The sequence below is a fragment of the Hemitrygon akajei genome, chromosome 16 (genome assembly GCF_048418815.1).
Source record: "Hemitrygon akajei chromosome 16, sHemAka1.3, whole genome shotgun sequence".
Classification (NCBI taxonomy): domain Eukaryota; kingdom Metazoa; phylum Chordata; class Chondrichthyes; order Myliobatiformes; family Dasyatidae; genus Hemitrygon; species Hemitrygon akajei.
The window spans coordinates 4,299,103-4,318,753 of NC_133139.1; the positions used below are offsets into that span (position 1 = coordinate 4,299,103).

Genomic DNA, 19,651 nt, shown 5'->3' on the forward strand with positions numbered 1-19,651 from the left:
AGCTGATTGTGGACTTCAGAACGGGTAAGACAAAGGAACACACACCAGTCATTATAGAGGGATCAGAAGTGTAGAGAATGAGTAATTTCCAGTTCCTGTGTGTCAATATCTTTAGGACCTAACCTGGACCCAACCTATTGATGCAGCTATAAAGAAGGCAAGACAATGGCTATATTTTATTTGGAGTTTCAGGAGACTGGGTGTGTCACCAAAAAACACTCAAATTTCGACAGATGTACCGGAGAGCATTCTAACTGGCTGAATCACCATCAGGTATGGGGGTACTGCACAAGATTGAAATAACTTACAGAGAGTTGTAATATTAGTCAGCTCCATCTTGAGCAAAAGTTTCATTAGTATCCAGGAGCGGTGACTAAGAAAGGCGGCATCCATCATTAAGGATCCCAACCAACCAGGGCATGCCCTCTTCTCGTTGCTGTTATTCATTTTTTTTCTCTCTCTTAATATCATGTATTGCATGATACTGCTGCCACAAAGTTAACTAATTTCACAATATATGCTAGTGATATTAAACCTGATTGGATTCATCTTTTCTAAACACTCCATATTCCAAGTATAATATGATCCTGCTAACAGATTAAGTCTCAAAGTTTTAGAAGAAAGCCTTTTCACCAACTCTAAAAGAATCTTTGACCAAAACATTTTTGAGTCATAAAAGATGACCTACCACCCATCATCCAAGACATGCTCTCTCTTCATTGTTGCCATCAGGAAAAGATTACAGGAGCCTCAGGACCAGGTTCAGGAGTAATTCTTATCGTTCAGCTCTCAAGCTCCTGAACCAGAGGGGATAACTTCACTCTCTCCAACACTTTCAAGGACACTCCACCTAGTAGTCTAGATATTTATTTATCATATGATTTTGTTTGTCTTTTTATTTGCACAATTTGTTGTCTTTCTAACATCAATTGTTTGTCTTTGTGCATAGTTTTTCTTTGATTCTATTGTCCTTCTTTGCACTTACTGTGAATGCCTTTAAGAAAATGAATCTCAGGGTTTTATATGGTGGCATTATGTACTTCTTTAATAAATTTATTTTGAACTCTGAAGTACAGTGAACTACTCAAACATTAAAACACTGACATTTATTAGGTTAGGAAATCCCAACTTGTTCACATAATAATGGAAAATAGTATTGTTTTAAATTAATAATTATAAAAGTCTTTCTATAATTAGATTATCAAAACTAATGCATTTTAAATTCTCCCAGGGCTGATTCTGCAATTTAAAATGATATGCCCACATTTCTAGTATCGATATTTTGAGCAGCTGTGCTTAGGCAGCAATAAACTGCAGAATCATCCCTACAATTTCTCATAAATATATAATGAACAATAGAACACAGACATAGTGTTTACATCTTTATGAAGGAATGAAGTACTGATTGTTCCAATATTTTAATCCATTGATACCTTTTCAATAAAATGTTGTTGCCAAACAGATAGTTCATCTGCAGTCTTCTCACTCCTACATGCGTAGACATTAAGGAACAAATTTAATATGCCCAGAACGATTGTCAAATGGTTGAAGAATTCTCTGATGTCTGAGGTTAGAACTCAATTCAGAATTGAGCCTCATTTATACAAAAAGGATGAACTATGAGTCTTGCAGCAGCTGACCACATGGGCCTTGAATAATTGCTCGATGCTGCAGATTGAGGAGAGACTGTGGCAGGGGTTCCCGTCCTGGGCTCCACAGACTCCTCATTTAATGATAGGGGTCCATTGCATAAAAAAGGTCAGGAGCCTCTGGTGGAGGGAATAAGAGATGAAATAGAAGAGACTGGCCTGGGTCGGTAGGGCTGCTCAGTACTTCTGTGAATCTGGTGCAAGAAGCACAGCAGTGAAAATGTGAGGTGAAATTTAAATAATTTTCTAAATACAAAATGTACTTGCACTGTCAAGTTATTTCTATATTCTAATTTTATTTCCTTTTAACTACAAGAAATATATTAATACTCTCAAAACTTGTGTGTTATCTAAATAGTAGCAGTAATAGATAGAAAAATAATATTTTTGCTAATCAAATTGAACAACAATGGATAATTTGTTTGAAACTGTGACAGATACCCATCATTTTCAGTCTTAAACTTTGTTTTCAAGGATCTTTCCAGGAAGGAATTATGTGTATATGTCCAACTGACTTGGGTAACTTCTTTTCTCAGAACAAAATCAAATAATAAAACTTTGGCCAGAAGTTGCTGCTCAAGGTGATTTAGTCAAAATATATAGAACTGTATATTTTAAGAAAATTACATTAGCTACACTCTTAAATATTACAATGATCACATCAGTAAGATTAAATTTCAAGTGCAAGAACTACTTCTTTCCATCCAGATGACTGTAGTAGATACCAAAAGGATTTTGTAGCAGGTTGTAGAAGCCATGGAATTTCTTCTTTATACACAATGCAATCTACAAGGAAACAGTAATGAAGTTTATTTGAACAATGTTTTATCAGAAGACTCATAATATTCAAGCAGTGTATGTTTACACAATGTTGGCTATATTCTCATGGAAATGGGGTAGAAATTCAGAAATTATTTGCTTGATCATTTTGAACTAGAAATCAGGATAATCATATGTTCTTTTTGTTAGGATATGTCAAGCGCATAGCTTGCCATTAAGCACATCTTTAATTCCTCTTTCCATAGGGATCACTCTCTACATGTCCCCTTTGTCTATTTGTCCCTCCTCACTGATCTCCCTCCTGGCACTTAACCCTGCAAGCAAGACAAGTGCTACATCTCCTCCCTCACCACCATACAGGACCCTAAATACTCCTTCCAGGAGAAGTGATACCTCACCTGCTAGTCTATAGGGTAATTTATTGTATCTGTGTCTCCTGGTGTGGCCTCCTCTGCATTGGTGAGACTCAATAATACCATTGTAAAGCATTGTGTTAACCAGTATGTAACCATTATTCATTATGTACTTTGTCATGATGTAGCCAATCATAGTCTTGACCATAATTGCTTTGTCAAATTTTTCTACATAAGTGGTTTGCCATTGCCTTCTTCTGGGCAGTGTCTTTATGAGATGAGTGACCCTGCTCTCTAGTGTTAGATTGGTGGATTTCAGGCTAGATTGTGACGGTATGTTTGTGCACTGCTGGGAACTTGGGTTCTAGTATTTTTGCATGACTGTTTTTTTTTTGCTCTCAATTTTCAATGTGTTGTATATGTTTTGCACTTTGGCCCCAAGGAATGCTGTTTCATTTGGCTGTATTCATGTATGGTTGAATGATAATTAAACTTGAATTTGATTTGATTCAGAGATTGTCTGCCTGGCATCAGTGGTCACATAACCAAGGCTTGTGATATGCACCAGCTGCTCATACGACCATCCATCACCAGCTCCCATGGCTTCATGTGACCTTGATCGGGGGTAGGGGTTCTAAGCAGGTACTACACCTTGCCCAAGGGTAACTTGCAGGCCAGTGGAGGAAAGGAGCACCTTACACCTCCTTTGGTAGAGATGTATCTCCACCCCGTCTCCCAGTTACACAACCGTGCCACCTCGTAGAATGAAATACTCATACTCCCTCAGCTCTCATAGTCCATCGAAGCCAAACCTAATTCCTAGCCATAGTTTTCACTCTATGAACTAACTTACTGATGAACTTACCAAGCATCCCAGAATCATAAGTAAAAGCAAAGCCAGCAGAATGCCCAGTACAATAACGATGATGGCCCAATATGGTAATTCTATTCTGTCACCGGTAACTGGTGATGCTGCAGCTGCAAGGAAAACAACAAATATATTGTATGTATATGTCACCATATGCTACCCTGATATTCATTTTACTGTGAATGCCTGCAAGGCTTGATAGGATATTTTTGATTATTTATTTATTATTATTACTTTTTACTTTTTGCATTTGTACAGTCTGTTGTTTTCTGCATTCTGGTTGAATAACTAAGTTGGACGGTCCTTCATTAATTCTATTATGGTTATTACTCTAAAGATTTATTGACTTTGCCCGAAGAAAATTAATGTCATGGTGGTATTTGGTAACGTGCATGTACTTTGATAGCAAATTAACTTTGAAATTTGAACAAATGACCCTGATGATTTAAATAAAATTAAATCTTAAGAATTAACAGTTGAAGATTTGGTGCACTGTAATCCAGAAAACTGTGGGTCCAAAACATTTTTAAAAAATGTGTAAGCAGGATTTGATATGAAATATGGGATGAGCAAATGCTAATAATGAAACAAAAGCCACTTTGCACTCATGGGCAAACTAAATCCGATTTAGTTTGAAATTTTGATGTCGTAAGAGATAACTGAGCAGAGGCACAGCGAAAGAGGTCAGATGTTACTTTAGAATTGCCTGCCTCTGATGTATGATTCGCTGGCCTGTAATTATCTGGGTTGGTCCTGCTCCTGTTCTCTAGTCCCCCATTGAAAGCTGATGGAGATGATAAATATTTAGTATTCCTTGCATTCACCATCCCAACCTTATAGCATTCACTCTGAACTCTCACTATCCCCTTAGAAATGTCTCTCAGTTATTAGATGGTGTTTCACCTGAAACCATCTGCTCTAAAATTATCTATGCCATGTCATAAACTCATAGAACTACAGCACAGAAATAGGCCCTATGGCCCACCTATTCCATTCCAAACCTGCTAATCTGCCTAGTTCCATCGACCTGCACGTACACCATAGTCCTCCATACCCCTCTCAGCCATGTACTTATCCAAGCTTCTCCGATTTGTTGCAATTATGTAAGGTTCAGACTTCTGTTAACAAATGCACAATATGTTCATCAATGTATTATAAATAAATGTATAAAACACATACCCACAGAAAAACTTTCAGGACTAAGTCGGAATTGGCCAAGCCAATTTAGGTTATCTGTTCCTGTTTCAAAGTCTGATTTGATTCTGTTTTCAGTGATACTTTCAGTTTCTTTAACAGGGTCAAAGAAGCAAGTAGTGAATACATTCACCGATCTTGGGCTGCCGGGTCCTGGGCTGTCGGGAGAGATTGAAATAAAAAACAATGTAAGTACAAATGTCTTACTAAAAACATTCTGTCACCTGTGTTGGATTTCATAGAAACATAGAAAACCTAGAAACATAGAAAACCTACAGCACAATACAGGCTCTTCGGCCCACAATGTTGTGCCGAACATGTCCCTATGTTAGAAATTACTAGACTTCCCCATAGCCCTCTATTTTTCTAAGCTCCATATACCTAGTAGGTATATTACTGTAGGAATATAAATGCTTACTGCTCTTACCTAGAATGGACACTTCTAGTAACCATTCAGATAGATGAATGTATAATTTAAGAGGAGCCCTACTCTTGCAAAAAATTGTGCAGAGATTATTTCTCACCTTTAAGATGTACTAAGATTCTGGCAGATGTTAGGGCAAGCCACTCAGAATATATGTAAATTTTCAATGATATGATGAATCTTAACAGCTGCTAAACAACTTCTTTGCTACTGAAAATTAACCAGAATCTTTTACTTAATGTTATTTTTTCTTCATTCCTCTTGTTCTTTCCCAAAATTCACTCTTTATTGCCCTCTTTTTAGTTTTCTGTTTATACCTGGTGTGCTAGGGATGCTTTTAATTGGAAGAAGGGGAAATGTGAGACTATCAGGCAGGAACTTGAAAGCATAAATTGGAAACAGATGTTTTCAGGGAAACATACGGAAGAAATGCGGCAAATGTTCAGGGGATATTTGTGTTGTGTTCTGCATAGATACGTTCCAAGGGGACAGGGAAAGGATGGTAGGGTACAGAAACCGTAGTGTACAAAGGCTGTTGTAAATCTACTCAAGAAAAGAAGAGTTTACGAAAGGTTCAAAAAAGCTAGGTAATGATAGAGATCTAGAAAATTATAAGGCTAGCAGGAAGGAGGTTAAGAATGAAATTAGGAGAGCCAGAAGGGGCCATGAGAAGGCCTTGGCTGATAGGATTAAGGAATACCCTAAGGTCTTCTACAAGTATGTGAAGAGCAAGAGAATAAGACATGAGTGTGACAGAGGAAAAGTGTATATGGAACCAAAGGAGATGGCAGAGGTACTTAATAAATACTTTACTTCAGTATTTGCTATGCAAAAGGATCTTGGTGATTGTAGGGGTGACTTGCAGCAGACTGAAAAGCTTGAGTATGTAGATATTAAGGAAGAGTATGTGCTGGAGCTTTTGGAAAGCATCAAGTTGGCTAAGTCACCAACACTGGACGGGATATACCCCAAGCTACTGTGGGAAGCGAAGGAGGAGATTGCTGAGCCTCTGGCGATGATCTTTGCATCATCAATGAGGACAGCAGAGGTTCCAGAGGATTGGGGGATTGTGGATGTTGTTCACTTATTCAAGTAAGGGAGCAGGGATTGCTCAGGAAATTATAGAGCAGTGAATCTTACTTCAGTGGTTGGTATGTTGATGGAGAAGATCCTGAGAGGCAGGATTTATGAACATTTAGAGAGGCAAAATATGATTAGGAATAGTCAGCATGGCTTTGTCAAAGGCAGGTCGTGCCTTACGAGCCTGATTGAATTTTTTGAGGACGTGACTGAACACATTGATTAAGGTAGAGCCGTTAATGTTGTGTATATGGATTTTAGCAAGGCATTTGATAAGGTACCCCATTCAAGGCTTATTGAGAAAGTAAGGAGGCATGGAATCCAAGGGGACTTTGCTTTGTGGATCCAGAACTGGCTTGCCCACAGAAGGCAAAGAGTTGTTGTAGACGGGTCATGTTCTGCATGAAGGTCAGTGACCAGTGGTGTGCCTCAGGGATCTCTTCTGGGACCCCTACTCTTTGTGATTTTTTTATAAATGACCTGGATGAGGAAGTGGAGAGATGGGTTAGTAAATTTGCTAATGACACATAGGTTGGGGGTGTTGTGGATAGTGTGGAGGGCTGTCAGAGGTTACAGCGGGACATTGGTAGGATGCATAACTGGGCTGAGAAGTGGCAGATGGAGTTCAACCCAGTTAAGTGTGAAGTGGTTCATTTTGGTAGGTCAAATATGATGGCAGAATATAATATTAACAGCAAGACTCTTGGTAGTGTGGAGGATCAGAGGGATCATGTGTCCAAGTCCATAGGACACTCAAAGCTGCTGTGCAGGTTGACTCTGTGGTTAAGAAGACATACAGTGCATTGACCTCATCAATCATGGGATTGAGGTTAAGAACCGAGAGGTAATCTTGCAGCTATATCGGACCCTGGCCAGACCCTACTTATAGTACTGTGCTCAATTCTGGTCACTTCACTACAGGAAGGATGTAGAAACCATAGAAAGGGTGCAGAGGAGATTTACAAAGATGTTGCCTGGATTGGGGAGCATGCCTTATGAGAATAGGTTGAGTGAACTCGTCCTGTTCTCCTTGGTGCGACAGAGGATGAGAGGTGATCTGATAGAGCTGTACAAGATAATGAGAGGCATTGATCATGTGGATAGTCAAGGCTGAAATGGCTAGTATGAGAGGGCATAGATTTAATGTGCTTGGAAGTAGGTACAGAGGAGATGTCAGGGGTAGGTTTTTTTTACGCAGAGAGTGGTGAGTGTGTGGAATGTGCTGCTGATGGTGGTAGAGGAGACGGAAATGATAGGGTTTTTTTAAGAGACTCCTGGATAGATACATGGAGCTTAGAAAAATAAGGGCTATGGGTAAGCTTAGGTAGTTCTAAGGTAAGGACATGTTCGACACAGCTTTGTGGGCCGAAGGGCCTGTATTCTGCTGTAGGTTTTCTATGCTTCTATGTTTCTAATAACGCTCTAATGGACACTTCTCTCTTGATGCCTTTACAATTCTTCCTTCTTTATTATTCAGACTAATATTGCAGTTAGTGCAACACTTTACAGTGCCAGCTGTAAGATCTAGATTTGATTCCACTGCTGTCTGTAATGAGTTTATGAAATCTCTCTGTGTTTCCTCACACATTCCAAAATTACATATGGGTTAGGGTGAGCGAATTGTAGGATGCTATCTTGGCACTGGAAGTGTGACAACACTTGTGGTCTGCCCAGCACAGTCCTCACTGATTTGATTGGACACAAATGACATATAGTATTTTGCACATTTCAATGTACATGTGAAAAATAAAGCTAATCTCTAATCTTTAGAAATTGTCAATCACATTTTAAATGCATATCTAGCAGAATCAGTGGGCTGTTTGAATGCCAGTCCTAATGAAGGATCTCGGCCTGAAACATCCACTCTTTATTCTTCTCCATTGATGCCGCCTGACCTGCTGAGTTTGTCCAGCATTTTATGTGTGTTATTCTGTATTTCCAACATCTCGTGTTTAAAATTGCCAGAAATGCTATTTGAAAAGTTTAAGAAATGTCCAGTTATTAATAATGAAATTTATTTCTAAATATGTTCTCCAAATGCTAAGTTACAAAACTCTTGTCCTTACCTTAATTCAGTAACACGGCAGAATTTATGACTTTTCTTCAAAGAGTTTTTTCTAAACAACTCTGTCATCTGTAAAGATTTATAGTAAATGTCAGCCTTGCCTTATTTAAATATATAATATAATAAATTAATTTATATGAAAATGGAATTAAATGGGCTATATTTGTTTGATATGTTTACAAATGTTTCAAAATTAAATAGATCAAGTGCATAAAATATTTTTTTCAATGTTTCATTAAAAATACAAGAACTAGTTTTTATGCCTAAGCAATTAACAAAAGCAGAAATCAATACCTGTTTTGTAATACTGTTAGTCAGGTTTGTATATTCAGAGGAACTTGAATTAAGGAGGTTGTCTGTAAAGTTGATGTTCATTATTGTGAAGTTCACTTGGAAGGTGAGATCGCCTTGACGTTCTGAATCTACTGTTGGAACCTCTTGTGAAGTTGTGGCAACTGTGGTAGGAGCTTCTGGTTCCTTGCAACCTAAAATAAGACATTTTTAAATATATCTCCAAAGTTATTACAGAAAAAATTACAGTCAAATGTAAAATCTATATGTCATGTTTACAATCCTCACTGTTAACATCTCTTATCTTGATAAAAAAACTAAGCAAACATGCAGCAACAAAACAGAAGTTACCTTAAGCAAAAGATATAAATATCTAAATCGTTAACTTTTTGAATATCATTGGATGTTTGGATTTAAGGGGATTACGGATATGCGGTTTGCACAGGAGAGTGGCACATGGGGTTTATATTCAACCATAGATTGAGTGAGAAACCATAAGCTAGGGCTTTTCTCTTTGGAATGAAGGATGATGAGCGGTACAAATTATTTGGACACCCAGAGACTTTATCCAGGGCAGTAATGTCTAATTTGATGCTAGTGGCTAATTTTAAGGGAATTGGAGAAAAGTAATGGGGGTTTATCAGAAGTAGATCATGTTGCTGGGGTGGTGGCAGAGGCAGATACATTGGGGACATTTTAAGAAAGTCTTAGATAGGTACATGGATGATAGAAAAATGGAGGGCTATATAGGAGGGGCCTCCAAGAGGACTACAATCTTGTTGTGGTACGGAGGTTTATATGCCTCAATGACCTACAGAACTACATTGGCTGGAATCAGGGCTCTTGGTAGAGTCACCCATATCAAGCAGGTCAAGGGATAAGGTTCAGACTAAGAATGGTCCACCCATCCCCCAGGTTTGAGCCTTCAATTCAAGGCTAACAACTCTGAATGATCAAAAAAAAGATTCCTTCTGTGTGACCAAGGACAGACAGAGATGGAGGACCTTCATTGCTGCCCTAAATGCAAGTGATGAAATGGGTAATTAATAAAATTAAAGTGTAGGAGGGAATAAAAGCAGACAAATATAGTGGGAATCAGTTCTACACCTATTTCATGTTGATGTGCATGGGCTTTGTATTACATCTATCACAGGTATAATATAAGATAAATACCAGTAACTTGTAGATTATCCGTGAGCAATCCATAAATCGTGTTGGAGGTATTATTTGTTCCATCCCTGAATACCTGATCCACAATGACATTGTCAACCTTCTGAACATTATCCTTGAACAGGCAGGTTGCAAGCACTTTCACAAGGCCCTCATTTGTATTGCTGCCAAACAAGTCAATCGAAATGTTATTCAAAAATAATGCACTTGATTTCATAAAACACTAACTTACAAATCTTTAAAGATAGCTTATCCTGCTTAATTAGTATTAATATAATATTGATTTAATATTTTCATATGTTGCAAGATGCAGTGAAAAGCTTGTGTTACATCAGCAAAGAGGTACAGGAGCCTCAGGACTCACACCACCAGGTTCAGGAACAGTTATTACCCCTCAATCATCAGGCTTCTGAACCAGAGGGGATAACGTCACTCAACTTCATTAGCTCCACCACTGAAATGATCCCTCAACCTATGGACTCACATTAAAGGAATCTTCATCTTACTTTTTCAATATATATTGCTTATTTATTTATTATTATTTATTTATATTTGTATTTGCACAGTTTGTTGTCTTTTGCACACTGGTTGAACATCCAAGTTGGTGAGGTGCTTCATTTATTCTGTTATGGTTATTATTTTATTATGGATTTTTTGAGCATGCCCACAAAAAATCAAGCTTAGGGTTGTAAATAGTGACATATATGTGCTTTGATAATAAATTTACTTGTAACTTTGTTCATATGGATCAAATCATTGCAGGGTCCATTAAAGTAGAAAAAGGTAAAACAATAACAATAGAGAAAGTGTAAAGACTATGGAAAAAGTGCAGTGCAGGTAAACAATAAAATGCAGGATCATAATGAGGCAGATCGTAAGATATACAAGCAGAATTAAGCCATTAGGGTGGATGTCAAGTCTGCTCTGCCATTCCAACATGGCTGATTTATTATCCCTTTCAACACATGACTCTTATTAACCTTAATAATTCCTAGAAATTCATCCTCAAACAGCAATGTTAAATGTCCTGTGCTCTATTAATTCTGATCAAATACAATCTCCAGTCGGCAATATGAAACATGTCCAGTGGTAAAAAAATCCTTTTAATAAGATACAAAGTAAAACATTATTTTATAACGGAACACTTATCCAACAACTCAGATTGAAGAAAAGGCAGCTACCTGCCCTTGATGCAAGAAACTGCAGAGTAATGGCACATTTCAGCACATCACAGAGAACAGCCTTCCCTCCATGGACTCTGTCCAGAGTTCTTGCTGGCTCTGTAAAGCAGCCAGCATAATCAATATTTACATCCATCCTGGACATTCTCCCCTCTCCCATCGAGCAGAAGAGAAGGCTGAAAGCACATACCAGCAGGCTCAAGGACAGGCTCTACCCCACTGTTACAAAACTATTGAATGACCATAAGACAGAGGAGTCGAATTAGGCCATTTGGCCCTCGAGTCTGCTATGCCATTCATCATGGCTGATCCTTTTATCTCCCTCCTCAGCCCCACTCTCCGGCCTTCTCCCCGTAACCTTTGATGGATGGCCAATGAAGAACCTATCAATCTCCACCTTAAATACACCCAACGAACTGCCCTCCACAATTGCCTGTGGTAACAAATTCCACAAATTCACCTCTCTCTGGTTAAAGAAATTTCTCCGCCATCTCTGTATTAAATGGACACCCCTCTATACTGAGGCTGTGCCCTCATGTCCTAGAACCCCACCATGGGAAACATCTTAAAATGATAAAATGGACCCTTGACCTCACAATCTACCTTAATATGACCTTGTCCTTTATTGTCTACCTGCACTGCATACTCTCTGTAGCTGTATTCTGCATTCTGTATTATTGTTTTACTTTGTACTACCTCAATGCACTGTGTGAGCAGCATGCAAGACAAGCTTTTCCCTGTAACAATAATAAACCAATTCTAATTATGTGCAGTAAAATAACAGTACTAAATAAAAAAAACACTAATTCAATGAATAATTTCAATACATTATCAGTCACTTTGAAACAGAGGCAAAGTCTTGCTGCTAAACTGGGCATTCACAGGTACTGTACTGTAAGACTAAAAGTCTCCAAGATCTTCAGTTTGTAGCTTTTAAAGGATTTTTACCTGAAAGAGACGTTTGTACATCCCCAAAATGCTGCACTGATACTGCTGTTACGAAACATGCCATTGAGCTGCAAGAAATATATATATTTTTAAACATTTTATTGCTTAATGAATAAACTGTTACACTATTCCTGTAATTTACTCAGTGGTACCTGTTGAATGCAATTAGACGAAGCGGACCGATAGACTTGCGAGGTTGGATCAAGTAGAACTGAACTGTACGGTAGCTTCGTGGCGATAAAAGACAAGTTGAAGCACAGAGGTGGCTGACTCAAACTGGGGTGCTGAGTTTCAGCTGAAATGGGTGGTTCATCTGGAAAGTGGAAGCAGACACAATCAATAACACTGCTTTACTTACTACTGACTTGGTTCGCTGTCAAAGAACAAAAGTGAATAATGATTTTTTGTAAAATTGAATTGTGACCTGACTTTACAGAGAAGAAAATAAATATATATTAACAGCTATGGTGAATTTACAGTATTGTGCAGAAGTATATATAGCTCTATGCTGTGGAACAGAAAGCAAGTTTGTAAATCTGGCGAGAGCAAGCGATGTTCGGAATGACGACAGTGGAACACCCCAGGAAAGGTGCGGGGCAGGTGGAAGAGAAGGGGTGCTGGGGTGGGGGAGGCATCACACGGGAGCAGACACACCCGGCCCTGAGACACCAGGCAAGGTCATTTGATTCCAAACAATTGGTTTATTGATCGTTACAGAATCGCTCTCTGGTGCTTCCCATTCCCTCCTCTCTCCCTTCCCCTTTTCCCAACCGGATTCCTTTCCCTCTGTTCACTTCCCACATTCAGTCCATAACCATGTCAGATCAGGTTTATCATCACTCATACATCATATTTTTCACAGCCACAGCACAGTGCAATACATAAAATTAATACATCTGTGCAGAAGTATTAGATACGCTAGCTATGTATATGGGCCTAAGACTTTTGCACAGTTCTGTAAATGGCAGTCAACAAAGAAAAGCTTAAGCACATTATAAAGTACTAACAAAGTCACAGAGTGAGACAAAACTTTCAGTTTAAAAGTTTTTTACTGTTCTGTTCAGTTTAATGGCTGAAAATTGGAGTAGTTGTAAATCTGAGAGATAATCTGTGAAATAATTGTGTGTTATCATTATTCGGGTGTGTACAGACTATGTGCTGAACTCTCACTACTCATCACCTAATGCATAATAGTGCACTCTCTGCAAATTGCTACATGAGGAGGTGTACCATACAGAAACCACACCTTTCACAAATTAAAGAAAGGAGAGTTGAGTGTACAATAATATCAGTGAAGATTAATAAGATCCTTTTTAAATAGATTAGCTTTATTTCTTGCACGTACATCCAAATGTATTGTGGAATGCATCATTGTGAGTCAAATCAAATCAACAAAGATGGTACTCAGCAGCCCACAAGTTTTGACACTCTCCCAGAACTGCATAGCTTGCCCAGAGCTTATCAACACCAACTAATGTCTTTGGAATGTGAGTGGAAACTGGAGCAACTGGAGGAAACCCACGCGGTCACAGGAAGAACATGCACACAACAGGAACTGAACGCTGACTGCCATGCTATCATGTTTCTAAATGAATGTCCCCTAATATCATGCCAAAGTATAAATCATGGTGTGACCCCTTGTAAAATATAAAAGAATGTTAATAGTTTAGTATATGATAAAGAACCTTACTGAAACAGTTCTCCCAAATTCTATTAAACATTATGATAAGAAAGAAAGGCTATAAAAAACTACTGTAAGTGTGGTTATGATACAAATTAGACACAATCTAACTGCATGTCAGAGTCATCCCAAGAAACTAAATAACCCACATATATTCAAAGATTCTTCACTGATTGACATAATGTACCAAATAAAAGATATGCAATTAAGCCTAGATAAGAACTGAAATACAATATAAAAAGCACTGGGAATTTATACTTACTGGTTGGATAAGCTGATTCATGATAGTCTGGAAAAGAACAGTACCATTAGATTAAATGTAAAGATAATTGATGCAATGATTATATTGAAATAAGAAAAGCTTTGAGATCAAGAAAACATACATTGATTTAAAAAAGTTTCTCACTGCTTTGAAAGGACAACAAAAATTGAAAACAAAAAATCAAAAACAAACAGATTTTGATAAGTGATGCTTAAAGAATGATAACGTGGTACACAATTGCTTTTATAATTTTGCATTAATATTTTCAAAAACAAAAATATTACTTCGGACCATTTTAAAAAGTGGTAGTTTACTGTCTCAATTATTGTTTTAATTGCAGAATAATTAGCAGTGAAAAAAATTACGGCACAAAAGACTGACAAGTCTTGGAAACAGGTGGTTTCCAACTCAGAGGTTAAAGGAAGCAGGGAGAACACTGTCAATTTTATGAATGTCATAGCATTCTCTCCTTCATAACAGATTGCAATATTTTTGCTTTGATTGTTTATAAGTCAACAGATCTGTAGTTTGAAGCTTTCTGTTTCCCTTCTTTTTTGAATCATGACAGAAAGAAATCATTGCAGACACTACCCCAAACCGCCAACTGCCTTTTCCCAAAGCTCCTTTCTGGAAAGTGCTATAGGGCTATTAAAACAAAATCTTCACATCATCTTAAAAGTTTCTTCCCCAGGCAGTTAATCAGATCAACCATCTAGTTAGCCTCCCTCACCCCTCTCTATCTATTACCACCTCACTGCACTGTACTGTAAACTCTTCAAACTGCTTTATATAACATTGTTTACATTGCAAATGCATGGAATTTATGTATTTATGTGTGTTTCATTCCAGACCCGTACTTAAATCTCTAACTTTCTTTTATATATTTCTTTATTCTTTCTATTGAATGTTTTTTTATTGCAAATCTCAACCTGACCAACACACCACAGCAAATTCCTAACACCTGTAAATGAATTTGGTGAATAAAGTTGATTCTTTATTCTTGTATAATTTCCAATCCTCTTGGACCTCAGCAGAATCCAGGAAATTTTGGAAGAATGTAACCACTTTTTTTAAGATCCTAAGATATTGGTCATAGATCTGGGGCACTGTCAGCCTCCAGCCCCATTAGCCTGCTAAGTACATTCTATTGAGAATTTTTCTAGACTTATCTTGACTTTCTACTGCAGGTCCTGTAACATTTTGGTGTTCATGTATTAAGGTTCTTCATATGTTACAAAGAATTTAAAGAAATGCGTAAGGTGAGTGTTGCAACTTTTATATGCAGCAAAGTAGGGATAGAATATGTAGGAATCCTTGGTTAGTTTACACATGAAATTTTGTGAAAACAAATGGCACCAGAAGTTGGAGACATTTTGCGAGCAAGAAGCTTAATTGTGCCTTGGTGAGTATGCCCATAAACTAATCTACTCTAATCTATCAATTCTAGGGACTACACTCAGGGAAAGGTTTATTGATCTTGGAGGAAGAATAACACAGGTTCACAAGAATGATACTTGAATCTTTGGAGTCAGATTACAGAGAGAAATTAAACAAACCGAAAAGATGAAGTTTTAATTTGATTGCTATTTTCAAAGGACTACAAGGAACTAATGCTATAGGAACACATACACCAAGGAAGTCTTGGCCCAGAAATTTGACTGTTTATTTACCTCCATAGATGCTGCCTGACTTGCTGAGCTCGTCCAATATCTAATGTGTATTAAACAATTCAAGATGTGGTGAGAATGAAATCCGGTGTCCTTTTCTGCAAGTGGCCTAATCAGCTCTAATCACAAGTCTGGCTTTGATAGAATCATGGGCAATTAGGTCACAGAGATCAGGTATCTTTCAATGTTGGAATGGGATCGGGAGAAGACAGGTTCCTTCTGTTTTACTGATACCATACACAAGACAATAACACAGCTCTATACTTAGCTCTATACTTATAAAGCAGAATTTAAGAAGAATTCCATTTTGGAAATATCCAAGGAAAATTATTCAGCTTATTCACAAATGAACACAGAGACATTCTGAGATTAGAGAACGTTTTCTCGGAAATGACCTGGTGTTCCATACCATTTACGAAGAGAGAGTTTTTATCAATGGAATAAGGTCCCAAAACAGTGAGGTTCTTTGTCTTGTAACGGAATTGCTGGTACACGATAATTCTATCCACATTCTCTTCATCAGAAGTTTCCTTGAAAGAACAGACTGCATACACTTTTGTCTTGTAACTGCTTGTCGCACTGCCAAACAAAAACATTATAAATGGAGTAATAGAAACCTGCAGATTTTGTAAAAATTAAAACTAATACAGAAAATGCTGCACTTTCTCAGCAGAGTGGGTGGCATCAGAGGGGAAAGAAAGTCAGCTCTTCTGTCAAAATACCCTCATCAAAACCGGTGATTATGATATTAATGGAATAGAGCAGGAAGGAAGGAAACACAGAAGCTAATTGAAATGGAAGTTGTTCTTTAGCTAATCTCATTCATGCAGTTTAAAATATGCCATCACTTAAGGACTGCTTTCATAATCTAAAAATTCAACCATTTTACGCACAATTTTCTGACAGCTTCATGGAAATTCTGGAGGAATGTAGTTTTCTTTGGTTGTATATTTGGCAGTCAGATGACAATAAACTTTGATATGCTGATTGAGATAGCAATGCTTTAATAATGATAAATGTTTACATCCTTAATCATACTATACAGATAATGTGAGAAAGTCTCAGCATGTCTGGCAGCAAATGTGAAGGATGATATAAAAGTGTTGAAGTTTCAGGTCAAAGACCTTTCTTTACTCTTTCCAGAGATGCTGCCTGGTCTGCTACGTGTTTAAGCATCTTCCATTTTTTAGATATCTCACATTCGGTGTTTTTGATTTTTTTAGGGGAAGTGACTTTATTTTTATTTTATTTTCTTAGCGATACTGCGTGGAACAAGCCCTACTGGCCCAATGAGCCACATGGCCCAGCAACCCACTGACTTAACGCATAGTCTAATCGCAGGACAGATTACAGTGACCAATTAACTTACTAACTAGGAGAATATCAGAGGAAAACCACATGCTCGTGGGGAGACTGTACAGACTCCTTGCAGAGGATGCCAGAATTGAATTCTGAACTCTTATGGCCTGGGCTCTAATAGCATAATGCTAATTGCTCCCCTATGTGGTGTCCCATTACTATTAACATTGAAACATCCTGCGACTGCAAGCTCAATTAACACAAATTGACCATTTTGTTAATGAAACCAGATATGTGTTGCAACACCAACCTATAACAGTTAATTATGGTTTTATCTGTAATCTTGTCTTTTTAGTAAAGATTTAATTATCAAAAATATCTAAATCACATGTAATAATAATACTTGTATAAGCAGAAAGAAGGGGATGTTGGTGCAAGTGGCAGAGTTAGAATCATAGATCACTACAGCACACACAAATAATAAACTGTTCATCTGCCTAGTCCTATTCACCTGTACCTGGACCAGTGCCCTCCATCCCCCTACCATTCATGTACTTATCCAAACTTCTCTTAAATGTTGAAATCAAACCACTTCCACTGGAAGCTAGTTTCAGACTCTCACCGCTCTCTGAGAGAAAATGTTCCTCCTCATGTTCTGTTTAAACACCTCACCTTTCACCCTTAACCCATGACCTCCAGATCTACTCACTCAACCTCAGTGGAAAAAGCCTGCTTGCATTTATCATTTCTATATCGCTCACAATTTTGTATACCTCTGTCAAATCTCCCCTCATTCTCCTGTACTCCAGGTAATAAAATCCTAACCTATCCAACCTTTCCCTGTAACTTAAGTCCTTAGGTTCCGGCAACATCCTTTAAATTTTTTCTGTACTCTTTCAATTTTATTGGTAACTTTCCTGTACAAAGTGACCAGAACTGCACACAGTATTCCAAATTAAACCTCACCAACATCTTATACAACTTCATCAAAGCATCCCAACTTCAAACTCAATACTTTGATTTATGAAGGCCAATGTGTCAAAAACTCTCCGGCCTTTGCTAGAGTTTTTAAGTGTTTTTGGAATTCTAAAAGAGCAAATATTGGCAAGTAGCGAGCAATTACACAGTGAGAGATGTTAATGCAGGAACATTTGAAAATGCATAAAGGAAGCCATTGGAGATATACTGTCGTTCTAAGTTCATCATCATCATTATGTGCTGTGTTGTATGAAGTAAATGATCTGGACCCCAGCAATTATCAATACTCTTCAGAGGTTGTCTGCCTCTCATCTGTGGTCGCATAACCAGGACTTGTGAGCACCATCTGCTCATACAACAATCCAAATCCAAATTACATATTTTAAAATTATAGATTTTAAATATTGATTCTGAAGCAATCAGGCACTTAAAAGAAAGAATCTAAGAATCTGAAAAAAAAATCAGTTCAGGCATATTGGATGAAGCTGGTGGAATGAAACCAAATAGCATTTCTACAGAGGAAAACACTGGAATACGTTTTCTGATGCATTCCTCTGTCCTGAATCTGGATAGATTGTTTAAGAGAACAATGAGGAAAATGATGAATAATACTCACCTTAAAGACATTGTGCTGCAGTTTACAAATGTTGTATTTATTTTACTATTTTCAAACAAGGCAGTGAGCTGCAAGAAAAATGTTTTCAGAGTTTCAGTCAGCTGAATAGATTAAATAATGATTCAATAATTTTAATGAATGTTTCTTTGATCATCTACCTGTTTAGTAATTGTTAGCGAAGCTGATTGGTACAAGAGGGATATCTGGTTATGAAGTGCTTCCATGTAAGGCAAATTTGTTATAGTGAAGGTTACATTAAATCCAAGATGAGATCCACTTTGATTTGGTTCTTCTGCCAAAAAGAAAAGTTAAATTAACAACCTTGTTGTATTGCTGATTTTTATTGGGATTTGCTATTTGAGCTACTGCAAATGCATACATAACAAAGGAAAGGAGAGGATGCATAATGGCAACTTCAAACAACACTTGAACAAAATGACTGGTGTCATGTTTGCAGGAATGAAAACCCAAAAATTATGGAACTATGAACAGAACAAAATACTTTGCAAAATTAATCAGCAGGGCTAATTTAAACGATAATTAATAAACAAGTGATTAAAGTTCAGGTGGGGCACAGGGAACCTGAAGTACCAGTATTACGGTGAAAGGGTTGCTAGGCAAGAGCCAACACAGGTGAGGCCAACACGGCTCTCAATGGCATGAGGTTGGAGGCAGCAGACCTTCCATCTTTGGAAACTAAAAACTAAAACGAGGGAGAGTTTAACCTGGATAAACTCTCCTGAACCTGGAGAGTTCTCTGAACTCTCTAAAAGGTACAAAGATGACAGAAAATTGGATTTGACTCATCTTAGAGTATTTTTTTAAATTCAGAGATACAGCATTGTAACAGCCCCTTCTGGCCCAAAGAACCTCCACTACTCAATTACATGGTTGTGACCAACTAACCTATTAACACACACATCTTTAAAAGGCAGAGTACCGAGAGGAAACACATGTGATCGTGGTGAGAATGTACAGACTCCTCACAGACAGCACCAGGAATCGAATCTGGGCTCCTGGCATTAGGCCAGCCACTACACCTCTTTACCATCTCTTGCAAGGAGTACGTTATCAGGTTGGCACAACATTGTGGGCCAAAAGGCTTGCACTGTTCTATGCTTTATGTTCTAAGTGAGAGAAGTCAT

The 19,651-nt window shown here is 37.8% G+C and overlaps 1 protein-coding gene across 4 annotated transcripts in view; it reads right to left on the reverse strand.

The window, feature by feature from the left end:
- Positions 1 to 1,017: 1,017 nt before the first annotated feature.
- Positions 1,018 to 19,651, reverse strand: part of LOC140739707 (mucin-16-like) — a 112,658-nt gene continuing 94,024 nt past the window's right edge. For all 4 annotated transcript variants that reach the window (XM_073068131.1, XM_073068132.1, XM_073068130.1 and 1 more), the window contains 12 exons: positions 18,665 to 18,798; positions 18,507 to 18,574; positions 16,023 to 16,192; positions 13,947 to 13,973; positions 12,156 to 12,316; positions 12,004 to 12,071; positions 9,878 to 10,038; positions 8,708 to 8,898; positions 8,415 to 8,482; positions 4,830 to 5,002; positions 3,648 to 3,760; positions 1,018 to 2,435 (listed from right to left, as the gene is read on the reverse strand). In XM_073068131.1, coding sequence (XP_072924232.1) covers positions 2,340 to 2,435; positions 3,648 to 3,760; positions 4,830 to 5,002; positions 8,415 to 8,482; positions 8,708 to 8,898; positions 9,878 to 10,038; positions 12,004 to 12,071; positions 12,156 to 12,316; positions 13,947 to 13,973; positions 16,023 to 16,192; positions 18,507 to 18,574; positions 18,665 to 18,798 — 1,430 coding nt within the window. In that variant the 3' untranslated portion in view covers positions 1,018 to 2,339. The remainder of the gene's footprint in view (positions 2,436 to 3,647; positions 3,761 to 4,829; positions 5,003 to 8,414; positions 8,483 to 8,707; positions 8,899 to 9,877; positions 10,039 to 12,003; positions 12,072 to 12,155; positions 12,317 to 13,946; positions 13,974 to 16,022; positions 16,193 to 18,506; positions 18,575 to 18,664; positions 18,799 to 19,651) is intronic.